This window comes from Mesocricetus auratus, unplaced genomic scaffold (assembly GCF_017639785.1).
Source record: "Mesocricetus auratus isolate SY011 unplaced genomic scaffold, BCM_Maur_2.0 Super-Scaffold_100013, whole genome shotgun sequence".
Lineage (NCBI taxonomy): Eukaryota > Metazoa > Chordata > Mammalia > Rodentia > Cricetidae > Mesocricetus > Mesocricetus auratus.
In genome coordinates, this window is record NW_024429196.1 from 66,205,394 (window position 1) to 66,225,723 (window position 20,330).

Sequence of the window (20,330 nt, forward strand, 5' to 3'; positions counted from 1 at the left end):
GGAGGGGCAACTAGGCCGTGATTGGCGGAGGCCGGCACCGGAGGGGGGCGGGGCCGCTATAAAAGACGCGTGACTGTCTCGAAGCTAGCAGTCGGGCTGTCCGAGCGTGCGGCCGTGGAGAACTCAGGAGTGGGAGATCGCCGGGGGTGGCGGGGACGCGAGCAGCGGTTGCGTGGGGTGCAGGGCAGACGGCCGCACCGCTTCACCTTCCTCGCGGAGCCCGGAGCCGACTTAGAGCTACTACAGTGAGGCGACAGCCGCGGCGCACACCCGAGAAGAAGCGGCCGTGGCGGCGGTGGCCGCGGCCCCAGCCATGCTGTGCTATGTGACGAGGCCGGACGCCGTGCTGATGGAGGTGGAGGTGGAGGCAAAAGCCAACGGCGAGGACTGTCTCAACCAGGTGAGGGAGACGATCGGAAAGGGGCTCCCCACTTGTCCCCGGAAAGCCTGGGGCCTCTGGGATGGTCCTCAGGAGCCCAGCGACGTTGCAGCAGCGGCCCGTGGCGCGCGCCCCGGACGCCAGGCTCCAGCCTCCTCCTCTCCGCGGGCGGCGGGGGTGGGGGGCCTAGAGGACGTGTACGGTGGGGGTATCCCGGGCCTGGAAACCAGGACACTGCCGGGAGCTGCAACCCTGTCCCTTACCTCGACACTTTTCTTTAAATAAGGTGACCGGCACACCTGCCGCAGGTGTGTGCATGATGCCGCCCGTGGGGTCCTCGCAAAGCCCGGCAGCGCCACCCGCATCCCGGGATGAGGTGGCTGCAGACAGTCGCGGGCCCCGGGGTTCCCTGGCTAATCAGATGGGCCCAAGTTATCAAGCCGCTTCTCTGAAAGGGAGTTCACCTGGCACTCCGGGCTTGCTGGGCATCCAGAGTATCCTTGGTAATTTGCAGGGGGAACGGTTCTGGAAGTCTCCTGCTTGGGGTCTTTACACGAGTGTTTTCTTTAGAGTGACTAAGGCTCTGAACAGCGTTTGCATGGTGGAAATGGCAGGCACGTTTGATCCCCTTGAAACACTGTGCCTTCTGGACCTGTAGACCTGAGCTGATTGGAAAGCCACTTGTGAAGCTTAGCTGACACTTGTGGCATGCTTCCTCAACGTGTTTGTGTTTTTGGAATCCAGATGGTTAGAACTGCCCAGATAATAAGCTGCCAGATCATCTGTGCAGATGGTGCTGGTGGAGGGAATTCCAGCGATTGGAGTAAGAAATGAAATACCCTTGGGTTCTTCCTTCTCAGCCTCTTGGGAAGTCTGTTTTAGGGGACTCCTTACCCTGTGCAATTGGCCATACCCTAGAAATATTCAAGCAAGGCCGAGCCTCCTGTGGAGCGCTGGGTTTCGGCATCGCTGGCACCTTGAAACCTTGTTTTCCCATTCTACCACTGGAATGTTAGAACTGGAATTATAACAAGGTCAAAGTAAGTAGCTGCCCTTCACGCAGATGGAGCCCTTATGTCTGCATTGCTTATATTCGCTGCCTTTGGTTTTGCTTTTAGGTGTGTAGGCGATTGGGGATCATAGAAGTTGATTATTTTGGACTGCAGTTCACCGGCAGCAAAGGTGAAAACTTATGGCTGAATCTGAGAAACCGGATCTCCCAGCAGATGGACGGGCTGGCACCTTACAGGCTCAAACTGAGAGTCAAGTTCTTTGTGGAACCCCATCTCATCTTACAGGAGCAGACCAGGTAAAGTGAGGCAGAAATAAACCAATGTCAGGTACACTTCTGATTCCACCTAGGAGTGGCTACCGTGCCCTCCCAGAGATGTTCCCGGGCAAATTTGACTTCCTGCAGAAGAAGTTCAGGAAATATTTAAATTTGTCTTTGAAAGCACAGCTGGCCGAGGTGGGTTTTCCAACTCTTGGTTTTACTCGACTCTATACTAGTAATGGGAGATCAGGGTTGACTTCTTACAAACAAAAAGAACCCCCCTCACACACACAAACACACACACACACACACACACACACACACACACACTGACTTCCTGACAGCAACGTCTAATGCCCGCTAGTAACCCCGCCTCAGCAGTGTTACTACAGGTCATTGTCGATGGTTCTAACTGAAAGCAGGAAACAGTTCCTCTTGGGTTACTTAAACTTGGTCAGTCTTCAGCCTAGTGTCAGATTACAGTGTGTAGCTGAGCGCTCTGTCTGGCCTCCTGCAGATTTTAAAACTTTTTTAAGTTTCATGAAAACTTAATAAAAGAACTCTTTGAAGGCCACTGTAACTGAACTCCAGCCTAAAGCTATATGAAACATATTGTTGGGCATTAGATTTTTTTTCCTTCCTTGTTAAAATAAGGGCCACCAGCCATGGTGGACGAGTGAAGTGTGTGGTCTCCTCCTTTAAATGACCAAACAACAACAACAACAAAAGTGTGTTTCCCTCACAACTGACTGTTATACTTTTCTCAAAGATGATCCAAAATAGAAAAGTGATGCTTGATATTTACTACTGAAATGCAAGAGACTTACAGTGGCATGTTGAAAAAGGGAAATGATTGCTTTTAAAACCACAGAAAACTTTGGGTCCCAGCACTGATGTTTTCCATCCTCCTGTGGCTTGGAAAAGTGCCATGCATGTGAAAAATCCGATCCTGTAGATTTCAGCTCATAATCAGGGAACAGGATCCTCAGAGAGCTTTTAGCATACTGGGTTTTGTTTATTTACCAGGAGAACGGTGGAAACATTTTAAAATACCACTGGTTTGGATTTGAAATATCCCCTTTGTCTTGCAGTGGAACTTTAAAGGTGGGAGAGATCTTGTTTATGAGGGAAACTGGCATGAGGAATTTTTAGTGTTTCTGAAAATACCTTACAAATATTCATGTAATGGCATGCTTATAGATGCTGACTGCCTCTATTAGTTACAAGTGGCTCTATCTTTAAACTTTTACTCTGTACCTGTGTGTGTGTACCTGTGCATGTGTGTGCATGCCTGTGCTTGCACACACATCTGTATGCCTGTGGAAGTGACAGAACAACTTTTAGGAGTTGGTTCCCTCCTTCCACTACATGGGTCCCAGAGACACCCAGCACTCTGGCTGTCAGGCTCTGAGCAAACATTTTACCCTCTGAGCCTTCTCACTGACCCATATGCATCCCTCCCTCCCTCCCTCCCTCTTTCCTGCCTTCCCTCTTTCCCTCCCTCTTTCCTTCCTCCCTCCTTCCCTCCCCCTTTCCCTCCTTCCCTCCTTCCCTTTCTCTTTTTGGCAAGCAGTTGTATTTCGATGTAATTTCAGGGCTTTTAGGTGCAACCCAATCCTAGTGATATAAACTTATTTTTGAAATCAGCCCAAACTTGGAAAAGCAAATACTTCATTTAAGTCATGGAAGGATAATTGTGCAATACGTTTGAGCTGAGAATATGTTCTTGCTTTATGATGAACTATGAGATGGTCTCTACTACACTCTCCTATAAGAGGTGAATTTTGCATAATTTTGTGGAGTTAGCAAAAATATAAAACTTTTAAGAAAATGCCTAAGGTTGACGACCAGTCTGATTTAATATCTTCATAAAGTAATATCTAATTTGCATTTTTACTCATTAAGGACGTCAAAAGTTGTACTAGGTCCAATTGAATATTTTTTAAATTATTTAAGTGTGTGGGTGTTTTATTAGCAAGTGCACCGCTTGGTGGTTGAGGAGGTAGAAGAAGGCATTGGACCCACTGAGACAGGAATTATACAAGGTTGTGATCCACCATGTAAGTGGTGGGACCTGAACTTGCGTCCTATGCAAGAGCACCAAGTCTTGCTGAGACCTCTCTCCAGCCCCCTACAATTACATTTTTTAATCGTGGTACTAAAGAACTATTTTTCTTTAGTGTGGTATTAGAAAAAAAAAGGCCCATGACAACCTTTTTGATGTCCTGATGTTGGTTATAAAATGTTTGTGTTGAATGCTATGATTCTACTGTAGATCTATTTGTGCAGTGAGTGAACACAGCCTTTTGGCAATTCAGTCTTAAGAGATGGCTTTGCTGAGGCAAGTCATGAGGGAGTCTGGACATTTCATTAAAAGGAAATAGCTGGGTCGAGTTGCCCTCTGCAGACCACTAAGCAGTGTGCTTGTAGTAGAACAGATTTAATGTGGAGGGCTATTAATATAGTACTTAGCATCAGACCAGGCTGGCTGCTGAGAGGGGTGCAGGCAGAAAGGCCTCCCTACCATTGGAGGACCCTGGGATCCAGGAAGAAGCCATTCTCCAAAGAAGAGCTCAGGCTTGGGTCAAATACTACTTTAGATAGGTAGATCAGGCCCATCTGGTTTTAGGCTTAGTTTTAGATTTGGTGCCCCTGCACAGATTATTCCATCTGCTCTTGCATAGGGGGTCTTGTTCAGCTGACTGGCATGGTTTACAGATGGAGGCAACAGGTATTTTTAGCAGATGTTTGCCATGCTGTGGATTGAAATGAGAAGGGAAACAAATTAATGTGCTCTGGAAGTAAATCTGAAAATAATCATCTTGGGAACTCCTGACTTTCTGAGGCTCTCAGTTCTTCATAATGAGTTTTGCCGGCATTTTCAAAACTGGCGATTAGGGAAGTACAAGGTTCACTTCCACAGTGGTGATCATACCATCCCCTGCTGGCAGGGTCCATGTTTTTCTTGCAATGCCTGGGAGACTGTGTTTCCCCAAGATATCACCTATCTTTTTTTGGAGAGCATTAATGTGTTTCTAACATTACAACAACTTATGTTCGTTGTCAATTACTCCAATAATTCAAATCCCATCAAAATTGATCAGCAATGTATCCTCAAAATCTATTGAGCACACACTGTGTACGTACCTTGTTAATCAATAAATTAAGAATTACGAGTGGGAACTGGAGATGGCCCTGTGGTTTGGAACGCTGGTGGCTTTTGCAGAGGATCCAATTTGATTTCCAGCACCCACATGGTGGCTCACAACTGTTTACAGCTCAATTTCCAGGGATCCAACTCCTTCTTCTGGCTCTGAGGGTACCAGACATGCATACATAAATAAAGACAAAACACTCATGCACATAAAATAAAAAATAAATAAATGAAATCTCAAACAAAAACTAAAAAGCTCACAGAGCCAAAACCATAGACAAACTCACAGCAAATGAGATGTGGTCATTTCATATCAATTCAGGACCAACCAGACTGGCCCTAGCCAGAGTTTGTAAGTCATGTTGACAGTCTTAATGTTGTCAGTGTTGGTAAAGGCTATTTACATAATTTACCTTTGCATGATTGAAGATGTGTGCATTCTACATGGTATTGCAGCTGCGGCCAGTGTGTGTCTGTTCATGAAGGTTCATGTATCTATCGTATAGGTTCATTTATGTTCTTTATACTATATATGGGATGGCAGAAACAGCCTTCTCTGCCCTCCTACCTTCTCCTGACTCCTTCTTTCTTTCCTCCACTCCCTTCTCTGTTTTTACTTGCCAAAATATAAAATAGGGCCCAGGAAAGTTATACAAAACAGTAAAAGCATACATATATATTATTTCTGAGGAAATTATAAATTGAATTTCTGAATCCTACTTAAAGTTATTCTTTTTGTCAAAACTAGGGGACATTTGCATTACTGTATGGTGTTTAATTTTAGACAAGTAACTCTTATTTGGACAACTTCAGCCATATATTTATATGAAATAATCAGCAGTTTTTAAAAATGGTATTGCATGTATCATTTTGTGTGGGGGAGTATGTTTTATGCATGTGATGTATGTGTGTGAGTGTACGGTGCACATGTCCATGCATGTGCATGCAGAGGCCAGAGATTGACAGCTTGCCCACACAGGCACCTATTGCCATGGGTGAGGCCATTCTTTAGAAGTGCAGACTTTGTGCTTTTAAGTTACAGTATTCTCCTGGCACAGGCTGTGAGTCCTCATATCTTAACTGCTTTAGGGTTCAAGGAAAAACATCTTTCAGAGTGGTTCTGTTTGGAGCTTGAAAAAGATTCCCTTAAGCCCAGGTAGGTACCTGACATAGTAACTCTATGATATCATCTGCCCTGACAGGCTTTTTGACTGTAAGCCCTCCATGAAGTAGCCTGATGGCTTAATATAGCTGGGACTATTAATTCACTGGTATTCTGAACCCAAGCTCTAAGGTTATTTTCTCAACCTCCTAAAAAGTTCAAACATGGAGGGAAGTTGAGGGTTTTTATTATGAACACCCCACATAGGCCCCCTAGATCCTACTATTGAGTTTAATGTGCCTACTTTATTATATAGTTAATCATTTATCAGCTCCTCCAACCATCCATCAAATGATTTTTTTCATACATTTTTCATTACATCATGTATAAGTACCCTTCCTTCTAAATACTTCAGTGTGCTTATCATTTAAGTAGAACTTGCTACTTGCGTGTGGTTCTTTTTCTTTTCTAGTTGAAATTTACATAGGATAAAATGATCCTAATTATATCTCTTAATGAGATTTGATTGGTACATGTTTAAACAACACCCTGGCCGAGATTAAAATCAGTAGCATCACCCATCATCCTAGAAAGTAGGCTCTGTTTTATGGCTGCCTTCTTTTATCCACCCTAAATTTTGTTGAGGTCCGCTCATACTGCTGTTAGTTATTTGCTCTGTTTTCTTTTTGTTTTACTTTGTTGTGTATTGGGGGTTGAACAGGGTCTTGAACATTCTAGGTCAGCCTGAGCTGAATACCGACCTGCTTTGTTTCTTTCTACTACTGTTTCTATGAATAAAACTGCTATAATTTTAATACAAGCTCTCTTTTCCTTATAGACACATATGTTTTCATTTTCCTCGAGTAAATGCCCAAGAATACACTAGCCGGGTCATGGCATGATTGTTTAGTTGTGTAAGTTACTGCCAGACCTTTCCCCAGAGCATATGTACTGTTCTGAACTCCCACTCCCAAAAGAATGTAAGAAAACCAAGTGTCTTCGCATCCCTGCCAGCCTTCTGGTGGATACGTGGTGGTAGAGTGTTGTGGTTTTAATTTTCACTTCTCTGATGATTAATGATGTCTGTCAGATTTTCATATGTTTATTGGCCTTTCCTACATCTCCTTTGGTGAAATGTCCAAGTCACCCATTTTGATCATTTGCCTTTATTCCTGAGCTGTCTACATTCCTTATGTATCCTAGATACCAATTCATTGTGAAACCTGAGTTTTATAAATATATGTTTCCCCCTGTGGCTTGCCTGTTTTCCTCATGCCTTTTGGTGAGTAGGAGTTTTTAATTTTGGTGAGGTCTAATTTATTCTTTTTTTTTTTCCTTTCTGGAATTCATTCGCTATGTTCTGAAAAACCCTGTCTAACCCCTAATCATAAAGTTACTTTTATATTTGGTCCTCAAGTCTGTATGGTTTTAATGTTTACAAGTAGGGCTATGCTCCATCCTAAAGTGATTTTATTTTATGAGAATGTTATAAGATTTGAAACAAAAAGCTCTTATAACAATTTCTGTTTTCATTTGGATACGTACATATTATATATTACATATATATATAATATTATATATATCTCTGGCAGTTGTAGTTTGGTTTAAAATAAACCTACAACCTTTGTGGTTAAGTGACTCGTTGGACAGATATGGGATGTTTGATTGCAATGGGTCTGCCTGGGGTGAATGACAGTCCGGACAATACTTCACATGCATGCGCTTTAGGGGAAATTACGGTTCAGATATTGGCAACTAGGATTCTGAAAATAACTAGTTAGACATTCTAAAGACGTGTTGTGTTCGTTACTTGCATTTGGAATATGAGGCTGAGTCTAGTTACTTTACAGTTGTTGTCAAAACTCTTCAAGAGGTGTACCTGGCAAGATTACTAGGATGTTGTGCCCAACAGTAGCTGTCTTAGCTGCCTTCTGTTGTCATGACAAGACACCATGACTAAGGAAGCTTATTAAAGAAAGCGTTAGTTTGGGATCTCAGTTCCACAATTCCATTGCCATCACGGCAGTGGGCAGGCAGACATGGTGTTAAAGCAGTAGCTAAGAACTTACATCCTGATCTACAAGTAGCAGGAGAGACAGAGAGAGAGAGAGAGAGAGAGAGAGAGAGAGAGAGAGAGAGAGAGAGAGAGAGAGAGAGAGAGAGAGAGAGAGCTAGCACAGTAACTGGGAATGACATAGGCTTTTGAAACCTCAAAGTCCACACCCTCAGTGACACACAGTTCTTCCAGTTGGGGAACAAACATTCAGACATAGGAGCCTATGGAGGCCATTCTCATTCACCCATACAATGAGCTTCCAATTGGCTTCTGGAAAGTTCTGTTGTGAGTACTGGAGGATTTTTCTGTGAGATGATCAGTGTTCAGTTAAGAGAGTCCTCTGATTATACACCCTCAAGATAAATGGTTCCTGTTATTTCTTAACTCTGTGAAAAGGCATGGATTTTATTTTTAATTAAAAATTTAAATATTTAATTTTATATGTATGAACATTTGCCAACATGTATGTATATATGTATATATGTATGTGTACCATATGCATGCTTGGTGCCTACAGAACCAAGCCCTGGTCCTCTGCAAGAGCAACAAAAACTCTTAATTGCTGAGCCATCTCTCCATGCCCTGAATTAAAACAGGAATTACTGAAGAATTTTGAAGCAAAAATATATTAAGAGTAAGTGCTTTGTGGCCATCAAGATGGCACAGTGGATAAAGGTGTTTGTCACCAACCTGGGATGAGTTCAGTCTCTGAGACCCACATGGTAGAAGGAAAGAACGGACTCCACAGGTTGCCCTTTGACCTCCAAAAATGTGCTATGGCATTCACCCAAACATACAATAAGTGAATAAGTAAATACAATTTTTAAAAGATTTTGCTTCCTTTCCAAAATTAAAATTGACATCTTAAATTTTGCCCAATTTTAAATTTTTTAGTTTTACTTTTGCCTATGCGTCTATATCTGTGTACCACATGAGTGCCATTGTCCTCAGAGGCTATAAGATGGCATCTGATCCACTGGAACTAGAATTATAGACAGTTACCAGCCATGTAGATACTGAGACTTGAACTCAGATCCTCTGAAAGAGCTGCCAATGCTCTTAGCCACGAAGGCATCGTCTCTCCAGCCTCTCACCCTATTTTTATAGCTTGTGTGAATTCATCTATACCTATGATACAAACCCTTGACTTAGCTAGCATAATGCACCCTGGGCCCCACAATGTGGCCCATGCATCAGAAATACCCATGTTCTTAGTAACTAGGTAAAACTTTAAAAATTAGTTTCCAAGTGTAACCCTAGGAATACATAGAAAATGTAGTATGAGCTTGTGGCAATAGGATGTTTGTAGATATTAGCTTAAGACAAAGTTGGTATTTTTCAAAGCCTTTTGTGTGTGATTCCATGTTGTAATCTATATGGAACTAGGTACGTTATCCACTTGTGAGCTATACTTTTAAAGAATCTTCTCTACAGGCCTGACTTCTTCCTTTGACTACATCTGCTTGTTTTGCTATTACTTTTAACATTTCACCCCATATTTAAAAAAAAGAAAAGTTTCCTGGCAGTAAGAACGAATCCCAATTCAAAGCCACTCAAATCCTGAGCCCTCACTGAATTGTCTTCTGGCATGTTCTGGAGCACTGCTACCCTCCCTCTTGGAAGGAGCACACTGGTAAGTCTTGTGATAACTCATCAGTCTGGTGACTTGGTGACTCTGGCCACCCCTGCTCCCTTACACTGGTGCCTGGACCCTTGTCACCCAGAAGCCCATCTGTGGCTGGATTTATTTTGATGAGGTATGCTCCTCCCCATTAAAGACTGTGTTCCATCTATAAACAACAACAACAAACCAACTATCAGACTTGTCCATCCCATAACCCCAGTGTGGGGCGGGCGGAGCACAGAGGCAGTTGTGACAAACCTTTATTGACTTGAAATAAAAGGTGGCCTTAAAGCCATGAAAACTGCAGCATGCAGGAAGAGGTCTGCACAGACAGTGAGGAGGAGTGTCTGTGCCTGCTGCTGAGCTCTGAGCACAGTTCAGGCCCCCCTGGCAGGAGAGCATCAATGTCCTGTCCTGTCCCCGTCCCCAGCCCCATGCCTGTGTTCCAGTTCTCATCCACTCCAGGGAAGGCTGGGCGTTGCTCTAGGCTCCTAGCCACCTGTTTACGTTGAGTTACCGTTCCGTTCCTTTGCTTTTGGCAGCTATCCCTCCAGAAGTAGGCGTAGAGAATTTGGAAAAAGAAATTGAATAAATTTGAAAAGTCGTCTTTGGCAGCTCTCCGTACTGTTTAATAAAGCAGGAAGCAGTTTCAAATTTTATGCTAGGAAAATAAGTCAAAAGAGACCTTTACATTCACAGTAATTAAATTGTGAAGGCTCAGTTTGTGGTGCTAATCTTAAAATCTTTTGGCACATGATTTCTTCTTGAGTGTAAGCATAGATTAGATTCAGACTGCAGGCTCCTGAAAACATACCCTCTGGTTTAATAGGCAGAGGTACATCTAGATTCCATTTACCCTGTGAGCAACACCAAGGTTTTGTGAGAATTTAGACCTGCAACCTTTGATAGCTTCTTCTTACCCTTTTTTGTTTGTTTTCCTTTTGAGACAGAGTCTGACTATGTAGATCAGGCTGGCCTAAACTCACAGAAATCTGCCTGCTTCTGCTTCCAGAGTCTCGGGATTAAAGGTGTAGGCTACCACACTGGCTACCACACAGTAGCTGAAATAGCAGTTTTAAAAGCAGTTTATCTCTGTGGCAATTCCTTGGCCCCAGCAGGGCCCCTTTCTCAGTTTAGCAGTGTGGAAGAAATGCTTTAAATACTACCAGATGTCTGCGTTAATAAAAGCTGTGTGTGTTCTCTTTGAATGCTACTACGCATCTTACAGGGTCTGGAAGAAACTGAAACATTTGAGGGTGTCTCATTACTTTAAACCTTTATCATTACTGAATATGTGAAAGATTAAATTGACTACTTCTTAGTTAAGGAAGAAGAATGGCTCTTGTCAACCTCATAGTTTGAGGTTCTCAACACAGCTCCTTGCCTTTGTCACCTCTCTTGTCCTGATTCCTTTTCTTACCTTTTTCATGCTAGTCCCTTGAGTGGCAAACTCAGCTATGGTATAAAAGAGGGGCCGTGTTGAGGACTGGGAAAGTGAGCAGCCCAGCTTACACAGGGTTCGGGGTTTCACCAATGACTAGAATTCATTGTTGTCTCTTTTCAGCACATGAGAGAGGCTACCACAAGGCATCAAAGTTAAAACTTCACATTTACCAGAGACAAATTTTGTAGCCTATGCTCTGTGGTGGCTCAGATAACCTCTTGAGGATTTTGAACAATAAAAACAATTTCTGAATTTTCCCAGGGATTTCTGTCACATGCATACCTTGTAGTAAATGTAGAATTTAATGTTCTTAGGGTAGGCTCAAACAGAGCAAAATTGAGATTGGAAAATAAAATAAATACAGATACATGTTGTTTTCCATGCATTTATGGAGCACCCTGATGTTAGAGGCAGTTAAACCAGCCCAGGTGCAGCTAGCTAAAGAAACTTGAATCGGTAACTTGTTACATAATGTAATTTCAGAACTAGATGGTCTGTATGCAAGGCGGATCAAAAGGTGACCAAATTAGAGGACAGGAGAGGAGGTCATCAGCACAGGTTAGCTGCACAGCTGGGTCTTCCAAGTAGTGGGATGGTCCCCATCCAGAGCACAGAGACTGGAGGTGTGGCCAGAGGCAGCCAGTGGAGGAACCTGGACTTCAGCCACCATCAGGCATCTCTGCGAAGGACTCAAGCAGCTTGGATGGTGGACTGGCAGAGTTTGGAGGGGAGTGGGACCCAACCCTGAGGTCACAAAAGCTGTGGCCACTTCTAGGCTGTGAGTAGGACCAGGGAGGCCCAGATGGTTAAGACTAGAACTGGGTCTGGAGAGGTCTGGGACAGGGCCTGGAGAGAAGGCCCAGAGAGAACAGCTTGTCTGGCAAGCATGAGGACCTGAGTTCAGTCCCTGACGTCCATTAAAAAAAAAATGCCAAGCGTACACTTGCCAACCTGGCTAGCGTAATAGTTTCTGTCTGGGCCAGTGAGATGCCCTGCCAAAGGAGGTGGGTGGTATTTCTGAGGATGGCACCTGAGGTCGTCCTCTGTCCATAGGCTTCAACATGCAGAAGAACATCTGTCTGGCTGGTGAAGTCTCTGGTAGGTGGACACTGGAGTAGGACTCTGAGAATTCAGGGGACTTTCTTTTTTAATGTCCCTAAGATCAGAATCTGCTTATAAGAGAGGTTTTCTAGCTGGCTATAGTAATTGTGTATGTGCATAACCTGCAGGGGCAGGATCCAGAGTTGAATGCCAGCCTCAGCTACATAGCAAGTTCGAGGCCAGCGTGAGCTATATGATTCCCTCTCTCAAGAAACCAAACCAATCAAAAAAAAATTTGACTCTTAATTTTCCTTTAAAACATTATAATGCTAACTTGCTGTTTCTATTATTTAAATCTTACTTACTGATTTGAAGAGGGAGCATGCCTTGCTGTACATGTAGAGGCCAAAAGACAATCCATGGGGAGTTTCCTTCCATTGTATGTGCCCAGGGGATAGAACCCAGGTTCTTAGCCCTGGCTACAATCTGCTGAGCTGTCCCTCTTTACCTGCTCTCTTTGCTTAAAAAAAAGAAAGTACTTGATTGTGAAATTGCAAAGCTAGTTGAGCTTGTTTGGTTGTTTTTTATTACAGCACTGGGATAAAACTCAGGCAGGCAGGCTTCTCTCCCTGAGCCACACCCCAGCCCAGAAGGCTGCCTCAGATACTGTTATCCCAACAAGCTCAGTCATTGTCTCCTTTTTTCACAGGCATATCTTTTTCTTGCACATTAAAGAATCCCTCTTGGCAGGCCACCTCCAGTGTTCCCCTGAACAGGCAGTGGAGCTTAGCGCCCTCCTGGCCCAGACCAAATTCGGAGACTACAACCAGAACACTGCCAAGTACAGCTACGAGGACCTGTGTGAAAAGGAGCTCTCCAGTGCTACCTTGAACAGGTGAGGCCGCGGCCCCAGGCGAGCCATGCACTCTGGCTATCTTGAGTGTTCAGTCACCGACTTGATAAGAATCAGGAAACTGGCCCTATGGCCTTGTCATGAAATTTGTGAGATAGAGCACAGGCCACTGCCAGGTTTAACCAGTCATTTTCAGAAGATTCGTGTGCCTTTTATTTGAGGAACTTACCAACACAAAATAGCCCACATAAATAAATGCCCTTATATGAAATTCCATAAATAACAAGTATCTGGAAAGTGCCTGACCTTTTAAATATGCAAATCTCCTACAGTAAAAGTTTAGCATGTTTATTGGTGTTTGCTTCATCCCAGCAAGAATTATAGCAAGAAGCTTAGCTTAGCCACTCAATTGCCTTGTCCTGTGTAACAAGCTAACCCCAAACTCAGCTTAAAACAACAGACATTATCTGAGAATGCATGGGCAGGAAAACACTGTGGCTTGAGGGCAGACCAAGCCCTAGAGGTCAGTCTCGTCTAGAAGCCCATCTGAGGGAGGCCTCCAGGTCCAGGTGGTTCGTGGAGCTTCTTGACCAGTTTCCTTCTCTGGCCACTTGAACACAGGGCCCTTTCATGATATGGTAGCTGGCTCACCCCATGTGAATGATCCAAGATCAAGAGAGAAGAGTCAGGAGAGAAGTCAGACCTTCATGACTCTCTCAGAAGTGAGTCATGCCAGGTCTTCCGTTTTCTGTTCATTAGCAGCCAGCCATTAATCCAGACCAAACTCAAGGGAAGGCCAGGTCACCAAGGAGCACAGGAGAGACAGCCTTGCTGCAAAACATAAAATGTAGATCTGTGTTTTCTTCAGTTGCAAAGAATCTAACCAGTCCCTTGTGCTGCCAGCCTATCAGGAAGCTTGTAAAGTCTATGTAGATAGTTGTATGAGGGGATGTCTAGCCTACACATTTGTCTTGTGTGTATGTTGAGATGTTTTTCCATAATTCTGTCAGTTAACCAGTACGTTCTCGGTACTTGCTGAGATCTTTTAAAGAAAATACAGTGTGTGTGTGTGTGTGTGTGTGTGTGTGTGTGTGTGTGTGTGTGTGTGTGTGTGAGAGAGAGAGAGAGAGAGAGAGAGAGAGAGTGCTGTGAGACTGAGTTCTTTCCTGCCATCTTGTGTGTTCCAGAGATCAGATACAAGCACCTTTACCCACTGAGCCATCTCACTGGCCCCATAGTTGAGCTCTTGAACAGTGTCTTAGAAATATTTTACAGTAAGTGAAATAGTAATATGCCATTTGGTGCTTTTGTGATGCATAAATGGCCACATCCCTATAAATTCACTAGTGAAAATTATAAGCTTTAAGGAATGCATGAAATGATCTGCCTAAATTTGCACCTTTGAATGTTCCACAGCATTGTTGCGAAGCATAAGGAGCTGGAGGGTATCAGCCAGGCTTCGGCAGAGTACCAAGTTCTGCAGATTGTGTCAGCGATGGAGAATTATGGCATAGAGTGGCATGCTGTGAGGGACAGCGAAGGACAGAAACTCCTCATTGGGGTTGGACCTGAAGGCATCTCAATTTGTAAAGATGACTTTAGTCCTATTAACAGGTAACCCAAGTCTTCAATAAACACACACACACACACACACACACACACACACACACAATTCACCAGACTCCTCTACCAATAAAGTGATTTCATTAAGTGTTTTCAAACCTTGACTATTTAATTATTTCTTAAATGCTAACTTAAAGTATACTAGTGTGACAGAAGTATTATTTTTCACAGTGGCTCAGGCCATAAATACTTGTGTCTGCTTCTGCATGCCTTCACACATCAAAGGCACTCCAAAACTGTCTTCATGCCACACTGCTTGTCCTGTGTCAGTGTAACTAGTTAGAATCATCACAGAACACCCTAAGCTAAGTGTCTGGTTCATACTGGTCATGGGCAGCCTACAAAGGCGTCTCAACACCATGCTGAATTGTCCCTTCTGAGCTCGCTCACTTTTCTCCTCCTGCCTTTCAGGATAGCTTATCCTGTGGTGCAGATGGCCACCCAGTCAGGAAAGAATGTCTACTTGACCGTTACGAAGGAGTCTGGGAACAGCATCGTGCTCCTGTTTAAAATGATCAGCACCAGGGCGGCCAGTGGTCTCTACCGGGCCATCACAGAAACGCATGCGTTCTACAGGCACGTACCACCATGTGTCTCCTAAGCTTCCGTCACAGCTTAGTGTGTTTAGGTGATTTCTCCTAGCCCTGAGTCCATGCGTCTTTTACAGAATATGAGAGAATAGCTACTCTGAGCCTTCCTTTTGCAGTGCTGGTGACACCCTTGTTAGCATCGAATGGTGTGTACCTGCATCTCACTTAACAGTCTCCTGCTTATCTCTCACTTCATTTCCTTCCACAACCACCTCCCAGCTTAACCCCAGTCGCTGGGCCTGTTCTGCCATGGCTGTGTCCTTTTCCAGAACAGTGGCACAGGTCTTTCTCTGCTCAGAAAGACCCTGTCCTCAGCCCTCATACCTTACACACTCCAGATACTTTTTAAGTTTAATTTTACTTGGTGTTTTTGGAGACAAAAATCTCACTGTGTGTCCAAAGCTAATTTGGAATTCACTATATGTCTCAGGCTGGCCTCAAACTCAACTGCAGTCCTCTTGTCTCAGCTTCCTGACTGCTAGAATTTCTGTTTTTAAACAACATTCTAGAGGTAACTTTCAAGCTGAGTATGATAGGCTCATACTTAGAAAAAATGAAAGAGAAAAATGTAATTTGCAGGAAGCCTTCAAATTTTGTTATGTTAAAACAGACTATGGGTGGCAAAACAGAAAATTTGTAGACATGCTTAAGGTCCTTTTGCTTCCACAAACTGCTGGATGGCAGTTCCCAGCCCGAAGGAGCTGGAGAATCTCATCTCCATATTTACAGCTGCTTCCTGGAAGTGCATGGAGACCCCCTGAGAAGCACAGATACGGAACTATTGAGCTACTAATCGTATAAGATGGGACGAACTTAGACATGCACACAAGAATATTAACTGTCTTGCTAAGGAATGTGTCTCAGTTCATAGAATGCTTGTCTAACATGCATGAAGCACCACAAGAACTGGGCACAGTGTGTTTGTCTAGAATCCTGGCAGCACTCAGGAGGCAGAGGCAGGAGGATTGTGAAGCTCCAAGTCATCCTTGGCAATATGGTAGACCTTGTCCCAAGTGGGGGGGGAACACCTGGGTATGGTGGCACATGCCTTTTATAGCAACACTCAGAGACAGAAGAAAGGTCATCCTGGTCTTAACATGGAGACCTATATATCGAGATGTTGTCTCAACAAAGCAAACGACAATAGTACTGAATATCTGCTAAGCCAGGTGTGATGGCACACACTATAATCCCAGTAAGCAAGAAGGCCAGAAGTTTTAGGCCACCCTGGGCTACTTTATCTCAAAAAGCAAATAAATAAGTAGGGAGATAGATGGATGTTAGATAGACAGGTGATGGATGGACGATAATAGATAATTCATAGATAAATAGTAGATTGATAGATGAGTGACGAGAAGATAGAGCACTAAATGTCCACTGACATAGTTTTTATTGATAACAATATCTGATAGTCTGAGTTATGAAGCTTCCTAGGCTTTTCAATATTAAATCCAGTGTTCACTCTTATCTTCAGGTGTGACACAGTCACCAGTGCCGTCATGATGCAGTACAGTCGTGACTTGAAGGGCCACTTGGCATCTCTGTTTCTCAATGAAAACATTAACCTTGGTAAGAAGTATGTCTTTGATATTAAAAGAACATCCAAGGAGGTGTATGACCATGCCAGGAGGGCTCTGTACAACGCCGGCGTTGTGGACCTTGTCTCACGAAGTGACCAGAGCCCTCCCAGCTCACCCCTGAAGTCCTCCGACAGCAGCATGAGCTGCAGCAGCTGTGAGGGCCTCAGCTGCCAACAGACCAGAGTGCTACAGGAGAAACTGCGCAAGCTGAAGGAAGCCATGCTGTGCATGGTGTGCTGTGAGGAGGAAATCAACTCTACCTTCTGCCCCTGTGGCCACACTGTGTGCTGTGAGAGCTGTGCTTCCCAGCTGCAGGTAAGGGGTCACAGCCCTCCTGGCCACTAAGGAGACTCTGACAGGTGCACAGTCCACAGACTGGAAAGCAGCCACCTGCACCTGGAAAGGGCCTTTGTGTTCAGTGATGTCACTCATTGTGCCCTTAGAAACACTCTTGTCACCACTTGGTTTCAGAAATGAGGTCCAGACTGACAAAATCAATGCATTTTGAAGCTAAACCATGAACTAGAATCCTGGCCTGCCTCTTCCATTTTACGTGGCCTCTTGTCTTCTGATACCACATAGTAGAAATATATTATTTGCCTAAAATTCTAGTTAAAGAATGCATAGATTACTGTTACCAATAACTTACTCTATTTGTGATTAATTCATCTTTTTTCTGTACTTCCATTTATTCATGTGTGTGGGAGAGAACAATTTGCAGGAGTCGATTCTTCTACCATGCAGGTGTGTCAGGCTTGGTTGCAAGCATCCTTACCCACTGAGCCACCACACCAGCTTGTTAGCTTCCTTTTATTACTGTTCATACTTTTAGGGATCCTTTCTATTGGCTGTCATCTGCCAGCCAGCCAAACTAACTCTCACACACAAAAATAAAAGCAACTCATATGTAACATGTCTCCTTTCTTGCATGTTACATTTCCTCTTACAGTCAATTTTGCACTTGGTTTCACTTCTCAAAAGTTTCCGCTAAATGTCAATGTGGGTATACGTGAAGCTAGCCTTGCATGTCACCTAGTCCTTACAAGCTGTGGTTACAGAGCTACTGTTAGGACTGGACAGTGAGCTCTACTTTGAGTCCTGAACTTACTTATTCCAGCCCACATAGTCTGACCCTGTGCCTGTCTTCCTTTATGGTTGATGAAGGGTGTATGCTGGCCAAGAAAACACCAGAGACCTGTTGCCTCTGGCCACAGGATACTTCCCTACCGGTGTTGACCCCAAGATAGCTGAGCCAAGGCCTATCTATGGCATATCTCTAGCATGGTGGCCAAAGGTGCAGAGACCTCCTGTGTATATGGCAGCAGCATGCAGGAAAGAAAACTCAGGTTAACAGAAGGCTTGAGGAGCTGGCTGAGCTATTAAATGCTCTGCATTGCAAGGCACAGGGACCTGAATTCAGTACCTAGAACCAGTGTAATTAAGAAAGTGTGGGGGTAGCGGAAGTGCTAGGGAGATGGAAACAGGAGGACCCCTGGGGGTCACCTGTGTGCCAGCCTAGCTTAATCAGTGTTTTTCAGGCCAGTGAGAGCCTGTCTCCAAAAAGGCAGAAAGCATTACACTCATTTTTAGTCCTTGTAAAATGTAAGCATTCAAGCCTGTTACAGAGCAACTGAGAGCTTAGAAATCACAATGGCAGCTTATCTAGAAAACTGAGTGTGGTGGGTACCAAGGGTGACCTCCCCAGGTCTGGCAAGCATTCTAACCAATGTTGGCTTCTTTTCCAGTCGTGTCCAGTCTGCAGATCACGCGTGGAGCATGTCCAGCATGTCTACCTGCCCACCCACACCAGTCTTCTCAATCTAACAGTCATCTAACACGCCCTGCCATTAAGGGACATGCCATGTCCCCACGAGTCAATCCGACTGTCATCTAATGCATCCTGTGCTTACTGGACATGCCAGGTCCCCATGAGCTGCAGTATTGTATGTAAACTATAAGAATAAGAACCTTGTGAGAAAATATCTCACTCTCAACACCCATCTGCCATGAGACATTTTTAGACAGGAAGAAGCAAAGCAAGAATGCAACCACTCCTGTGAAAAGAAGCCAATAGCCCAGTGGCAACAGGAAGAGCTCTGGGACAGAGACACATTCCTTCTAGAACTTTGGGTTGTTTTCTTTTTAAATGATCAAGTAAAGGAGTAGATAAAATTGTCTTTGTCAGTTAAGTGGCACCATAGCCCAACAGTGGGTACCTTTTAGGAAATGATGTCATATGTCTCTTTAACTTCTCCCAAGGCAGCAGATTTTATAAGAGTTTTAAAATTTTCCCTTGGTTCTTTTTGTATGGTCATGGAGCGCTGAACATTTTTAATAGGAAATTTTTTTTCTTAAAGAAATAGTCCTCGTTATAATGTCATTTTTGTCTTTATAACTCATTCAAGAATGACTGGAAAGCTAGCAGACTGAAAAGCAATCCTATGACTTCTCAAGGGTTGACATGTTGTCTTCTTGAAACCAGTGTGGCTGAGAGGAAACAGGTAACTCAACGTGGGCGACTTCTTAGCTCTTCTTTTCCCACACCCTGCATCCCATGCCTTTCGGTGATAAAATGCTACCAGTTTGGTTAAACGACTTCCATGGCATCGGCAAGCACTCCCTGGGCTTTTGAGCTGGTGGAATATTTGGAGATTGGAAAGGAAAAGTTCACAGACAGACAGACAGACAGACAGTGCGAGAGAGGCTCCTGGTGTGCTCAGGCGGCTCTTCACTTCCCCTAAGCACTCATTCCAGCTCCACCCATGGGTGTTTCCTTGCTTGAAGATCAAACCTTCTATAGCCTTATCATAGGTCTCTAGAGAGTGTCTCCTTTTCATGTGTGTTTTATTTCGCTTTGTTCCTGTTTTCTTGTCAATAATGCTTCTGTGTTCATTGTGTCCCAGCCCTATGTCTTTCAGAGGTGGGGTTAGTTTGTTGTTTCCATATTCTTAATCATATTTCCAACCCCACTTGGGCATTTTGGAAGCTAGTGAGCTAGGAGGTTTTCTAGGCTGTCAGGAAACCTAGCTGACCTCATTGGGTGCAATACTAGCTAAGTGAAAGCTAGAAACCTACACTGTCACTTTACTGAGATTTCTGAGTCTACGTTTCATATTGCCTTAATGTAGCAGTAATGTGTTTATGCATTTGTTTCTTTGCACAGACATTTTGTCAGATATTAAAACTCTACTTTTTTATGGCACATATTAGCATATAAGCCTTTATTCCAAGAGGTATTTATTTTTTCACTTGTAAAAAAAATAATGTTTCCACATTTAAAAAAATAAACAAAACTCTGTTATATCCTAGAGGACTTCTGCCTTTTATATTCAGGATAATAAAGACTTTAAAGCATTTGTGTCTCATGGTCATTGCCATTTAAACCACTTTCCAGTTGAGTGGGCACTCACCCCCATGTTGGAAAATCTGAAAATGTTTAAGGAGTTCGGTCTTCACTGAGAGGATTTGCCCAGCTCTTCTCTCACCTGTGGTTTTGAACCTACAAGATTGGAAGATAGGTGAAATGATGCTGTGACATACACAGCAGATGAAAAGGAAAAACGGGAGAGGAGGAGGGTAGCAAGATGGTTCAGCAAGTAAAGGTGCCTGCT

At 43.8% G+C, this 20,330-nt stretch overlaps 1 protein-coding gene across 2 annotated transcripts; it reads left to right on the forward strand.

Moving 5' to 3' along the window:
* Positions 1 to 95: 95 nt before the first annotated feature.
* Positions 96 to 20,073, forward strand: LOC101840514 (myosin regulatory light chain interacting protein). 2 transcript variants are annotated; one of them, XM_005066339.4, is made up of 7 exons: positions 96 to 400; positions 1,498 to 1,688; positions 12,783 to 12,968; positions 14,343 to 14,540; positions 14,961 to 15,125; positions 16,614 to 17,034; positions 18,465 to 20,073. In XM_005066339.4, exons 1-7 carry the CDS (start codon positions 314 to 316, stop codon positions 18,552 to 18,554), a joined length of 1,338 nt encoding a protein of 445 aa, XP_005066396.1. In that variant the 5' UTR covers positions 96 to 313; the 3' UTR covers positions 18,555 to 20,073. The 2 variants fall into 2 exon arrangements, with proteins under 2 accessions (XP_005066396.1, XP_012966143.1); XM_013110689.3 differs by lacking the exon at positions 12,783 to 12,968.
* Positions 20,074 to 20,330: the final 257 nt, after the last annotated feature.